Below are 5,454 nucleotides of genomic sequence, written 5' to 3'. Positions count from 1 at the left end.
ACATGTATTGCACGTTTCGTAGAAACATGTCAAACATTTTTATAATCAACCTCAGATTGTTTTTACAATAAATAATTGATAATATTTCAAACTGGATTGTAGCTTTCAATAGGAGAGAAAAGGAACATGGAGATACAAATGCAAACTCTGATAGGGCACCCAGCCATCCACTGACGCGATGTGATCTTTCTCGCTCATTTTTCAGAATAAAAGCCTGAAACTATGTCTAAAGACTGTTCACACCATGTGGAAGCCATAGGGAAAGGAATCTGGTTGATATCCCTTTAAATGGAGGGATGCCATGCAATGGAACAGGGAGCTTTCAAAATAGAAGGCACATCCTCTTTGGATTTTCCTCAGGTTTCCGCCTGCAATATCAGTTCTGTTATACTCACAGACAATATTTTGACCGTTTTGGAAACTTTAGAGTGTTTTCTATCCTAATCTGGCAATTATATGCATATTCTAGTTTCTGGGCCTGAGAAATAAGCAGTTTCATTTGGATTCATCCAAACATCAAAATACTGCCCCCTACACTCAACAGGTTAAAATAACATCAAATTGATCAGAAATACAGTGTAGACATTGTTAATGCTGTAAATGACTATTGTAGCTGGAAACAGCTGATTTTTTAAATGGAATATCTACATAGGAGTAGAGAGGCCCATGATTAGCAACCATCACTCCTGTGTTTCAATGGCACGTTGTGTTAGCTAATCCACATTTATCATTTTGAAAGGCTAATTGATCAATTAAAAACCCCTTTGCAATTATTTTAGCACAGCTGAAAACTGTTGTTCTGAATAAAGAAGCAATGAAATTGTCCTTCTTTAGACTAGTTGAGTATCTGGAGCATCAGTATTTGTGAGTTCAATTATAGGCTCAAAATGACCAGAAACAAAGACCTTTCTTCTGAAACTCGTCAGTCTATTCTTGTTCTGAGAAATGAAGGCTATTCCATGTGAGAAATTGACAAGAAACTTAAGATCTCAACGCTGTGTACCTCTCCCGTCACAGAACAGCGCAAACTGGCTCTAACCAGAATAGCAAGAGGAGTGGGAGGCCCCGGTGCACAACTGATCAAGAAGACAAGTACATTAGTGTCTCGTTTTAGAAACAGACACCTCACAAGTCCTCAACCAGCTTCATTAAACCCGCAAAACACCCGTCTCAACGTCAACAGTGAAGAGGCGACTCCAGGATGCTGGCAGTCATTTACAACATTAATCTACACTGTATTTCTGATCAATGTGATGTTTTTTTTATTGCAGTTCTATCAACTGTATTTCTACAATTCATTTCCAGGAGGAGAAAGGGAAACCAGTATGCTAATCTACTACAGACTCTCTGAGTTGGCTGTAATATAATAATAGCTATAGACGAGGCTACAGCTGAAATATCAACTTCTCTTCATTCATTCTAATACATACTATTTTACTGATGTTGCTTACCTCTCCACGCTACTCCTCACCTCCTTTCTGTCAACTATAGCAGACCACTATTCGGTCATTGAATACCAGCAGAAGTGTGTGTGTGTGTGTGTGTGTGTGTGTGTGTGTGTGTGTGTGTGTGTGTGTGTTTTTAGGACTGTTGAATGACCACCAGGTGGCGGTATTTGCTCATAGAACCACTACTGTTCAGTACATTAAACCATTAACCCTGACCCCATTCTAAATCTAACCTATAGCAGACCACTACTGTCATTGATTACCAGCAGAAGCAAAGGTGTCTGTTTTTAAATGACCACAAGGTGGCAGTATTTGCTCAGCGATTGAGAACCACTGTGTTTTAGTTTGGTTGGAGTGGAAGACAGTACAGTCACCATTAACCCTGAACCTCACGCTACTCTTCTCCTCCTTTCTGTCAACTATACCATTCAACTATTCTGTCATTGAATACCAACAACAGTAGTGTGTGTGTGTGTGTGTGTGTGTGTGTGTGTGTGTGTGTGTGTGTGTGTGTGTGTGTGTGTGTGTGTGTGTGTGTGTGTGTGTGTGTGTGTGTGTGTGTGTGTGTGTGTGTGTGTGTGTTGACGACAATGAAACGTGAAAGTGAGAAGCAACTGTTTAAAGTTTATTTTACCAAAGATGTTATTTACTTCACACTACAGAGTTTAATAGTTGGATCCAGCTGGTGTTTTGTATAAATGACCACTGAACGAAGGGTAATACTGTGCCTTTTATTTAAAACAATCTCATCTTTAGAGAGCTTCTCCAATGTCGTCTCTTCCAAAATGTGGACATCAGCGCTTTCTGGAACACAGGAAGGGACGTTTGTACCAGCAAGGGGCATCGTTCTGACTACGAGAAGCTGGGAAAGAGAGAAACACAGAGAGTTAGGTATTATCGTTGTTTTATAAATATGTAGCTAAAAAATGAACAAATTCCCTTTAAGATGTATTTAACTTCTATCGAAATGTTTGATGTATAATGAGCAGGAGACTAGTCTGGTGACAGGATTGTACCTCCATAGTTCATCTCCATGCAATGCTCCCGGCTGTTCGTGTTGTCCTTAATAACAAAGTGGTCCGAGTTAGAGGGTTGACCCGGGGCCCAGTTCTGGTAGTTAAACCTGGACCCGTCGCTCCACAGCCAGAGACCCTCCTACAGAGCACACAGGACGATGCATCACTAGCAGACAGTAAACACACAGACAGTAAACACTATATATACACACTGTAGTTACTGTCTTTAAAGAGGCAATCTGGGAATTGAAAAAAAAAATGGAAAAAAAAGAAAAAAATAATGACCACCACTGGTCAAAAGCTGAGGGATGGGCCAAAATGTAACCACTCTCAGAGTCCTAAACAGATGTGATAAGCATGAGACTGACCATCTATGAGATAAGCATGAGACTGACCATCTATGTGATAAGCATGAGACTGACCATCTATGAGATAAGCATGAGACTGACCATCTATGTGATAAGCATGAGACTGACCATCTATGTGATAAGCATGAGACTGACCATCTATGAGATAAGCATGAGACTGACCATCTATGTGATAAGCATGAGACTGACCATCTATGAGATAAGCATGAGACTGACCATGATGTAACCATGGCTTGAAGCTAGACAGTGTTTGTAATATTAGATAACAAGCTTTGAAAACAAACGGATCTGTGGGTTAAACCAGGCCTTCATAAAGAATCAATGCATCCTATATGTTTTCAGGAGTGCTGAACAGACGATGCTTCTGACCTTGATGGCATCGTTGGCTCCTATCCAGGTGCGCTGGACTTTCTTGGTACTATTCCTGATGACAGACTGAAGGAAACGATACTGGGGAAGGCTGTGAACTGATGCCAGGTTACCTCCCAGGAGCAAACATTTCCTCTGGAGAGAGACAGAGGGGAGAAAGAAAGAGAGACAGAGAGAGAGAGAGAGAGAGAGAGAGAGAGAGAGGGGAGAGAAGAAGTGAGAGAGAGAGAGAGAGAGAGAGAGAGAGAGAGAGAGGGGAGAGAGAAAGAGAGAGAGAGAGAGGGGGAGAGAGAAAGAGAGACAATGAGGTGAGAGGGGGAGAGAAGTAATGAGAAAGAGAGAGAGACAGAGAGAGGGGAGAGAGAGAGGTGAGAGAGAGAGAGAGAGAGAGAGAGAGAGAGAGAGAGACGAGGAGACGAAGAGAGAGAAACAGAGAGAGAGTGAGGGGTGGAGATAGAGAGAGAAAGAGAGAGACAGAGAGAGAGAGAGAGAGAGAGAGAGAGAGGGACAAGGAGACGAAGAGAGAGAAACAGAGAGAGAGTGAGGGGTGGGGATAGAGGGGAGAGAGTGAGAGAAAGAGAGAGACAGAGAGAAAGACAAAGAGAGGGGAGAGACAGACAGACAGACAGACAGACAGAGAAGGGAGAGAAGGGAGAGAAGGGAGAGAGATAAATAGAGAGATTAAACCTACAGAGTCAACTGCAACCCTGTATGACCACCAGACAGGGATGGAAATAGCATCCCCTCTAGCCAACTATAGTGCTTTTCAGACCAGGCTTCTAGAAAATGTCTCCAACTAGCATAAGATGTAGGTAACATCATGCACACAGATAATCTCAATTATGTACAGCAGACATCCAGGTACCTCTGCCTCTGGCCATGTGGCCATGAAGGGGACGTAGTGATAGCAGTGTGTCGAATCGCTGGGCCAGCCAGGGGGGCAGGCTCTGCGATCACAGTCTGTAGGGGGGAGAGATCACATTAAATAACATTATGAAATGGTTAGTTCCCACCACAAAATCAGATTATTCAAAAGTATCGTGTCTCTGCTAAAGAGGGAACCTTTAAATTTCAAACTGATCGAACCGGATTGAATAGAGTTTCAGAACTATGAATCTACAACAGATCTATATAGAATTATATTTTAGCGAATCCGTCAGGAGCCCCAACCAGGAGCTCGGGATTCAATGACTGTCGAGCCAAAATCTAGGTCACTAAGTGTTGGGTTAAGGTCGCGACAATAACATCAAATTGCATCTGATGAGTGTGAACAGGTCAACAAAACCTTGGGTCAGAATACCTCTGCTACTCCTTGCATCTCCCAGAGCAAAGACAGCGCTGAGAAGCAGAAGAGTGGTCAACATCGCCATGGTGATTGTCTCCTGAGAGAGAGAGAGAGAGAATTAGAGAGAGAATTAGAGAGAGATAGAGAGAGAGAGACAGACAGACAGACAGACAGACAGACAGACAGACAGACAGACAGACAGACAGACAGACAGACAGACAACAGACAAGACAAGACACGTTCAGTGAGAAAACTCGGTCCTGGGGACCCCAATCTGTGAGTACATATTCATATGTACTAGGCTAATCTACTGTAATTGGTATTCCTCGGTCCAAAACGTTCACCCATTTGTGTCTCTAGTACAGAGTTTCCCTATGTAGTGCACTACTTTTGACCAGAGCTACATATAACCAGGGCCCTTGTCTAAAGTAGTGCTCTACAAAGGGAAAATGGTTCTATTTGGGATGCACTCAAGTACAGTATTAGATGAACAGAAATCTCACCTTCTGAAGTCTTCAGTTGTAGCTTCACTTCTTCAGAGATCTACAAAGGTTTTCACTATTTTCTCTCTCTCTGTCCTGCCTGTGAGTTGAGTTCTAGTCTCTCTCTCTCTCTGTCCTGCCTGTGAGTTGAGTTCTAGTCTCTCTCTCTCTCTGTCCTGCCTGTGAGTTGAGTTCTAGTCTCTCTCTCTCTCTGTCCTGCCTGTGAGTTGAGTTCTTCCTCTCCCTCCTCTCCTTTTTAAGGACCCATCCAGTCAGACCCCTCCCTCTATTTTTCTCTATCTCTCTCTATCATCCTTTAAGTTGAAATGGAATTTAAATTCACTTCCTGAATTGACTTTGTACCGGGAACATTTAAAATGAATAAAGTGCATAATCATTTTAGAGATTAAAACAATATTCATCATATTTAATCGTAATACACACGATTTCCACTGTTCTGTTTGTGACATTTGGGTTGATTTCCAC

At 42.3% G+C, this 5,454-nt stretch overlaps 1 protein-coding gene across 1 annotated transcript; it reads right to left on the bottom strand.

The window, feature by feature from the left end:
* Window positions 1-2,063: 2,063 nt before the first annotated feature.
* On the bottom strand, window positions 2,064-5,223 carry LOC135566394 (galactose-specific lectin nattectin-like). Its single transcript, XM_065014123.1, has 6 exons — window positions 4,990-5,223; window positions 4,502-4,583; window positions 4,067-4,161; window positions 3,202-3,336; window positions 2,465-2,603; window positions 2,064-2,310 (listed from the first exon to the last, which is right to left on the bottom strand). The coding sequence occupies exons 2-6, from the start codon at window positions 4,569-4,571 to the stop codon at window positions 2,243-2,245; spliced, it is 507 nt and encodes a 168-aa protein (XP_064870195.1). The 5' UTR covers window positions 4,572-4,583; window positions 4,990-5,223; the 3' UTR covers window positions 2,064-2,242.
* Window positions 5,224-5,454: the final 231 nt, after the last annotated feature.

Source organism: Oncorhynchus nerka, unplaced genomic scaffold, assembly GCF_034236695.1.
Source record: "Oncorhynchus nerka isolate Pitt River unplaced genomic scaffold, Oner_Uvic_2.0 unplaced_scaffold_5211, whole genome shotgun sequence".
Taxonomy (NCBI): Eukaryota; Metazoa; Chordata; class Actinopteri; order Salmoniformes; family Salmonidae; genus Oncorhynchus; species Oncorhynchus nerka.
The sequence above is the reverse complement of the archived record's forward strand: the minus strand, read 5'-3'. Positions and strand labels throughout refer to the sequence as shown.

Coding starts and splice junctions, on each gene's coding strand:
- LOC135566394 (XM_065014123.1), bottom strand. CDS start 4,571: ATGGCGATGTTGACCACTCTTCTGCTTCTCAGCGCTGTCTTTGCTCTG. Junction 3,337..4,066: donor CCACATGGCCAGAGGCAGAG/GTACCTGGATGT, acceptor GTCTCTCTCCAG/AGGAAATGTTTGCTCCTGGG. Junction 2,604..3,201: donor GAGCCAACGATGCCATCAAG/GTCAGAAGCATC, acceptor TGTGCTCTGTAG/GAGGGTCTCTGGCTGTGGAG.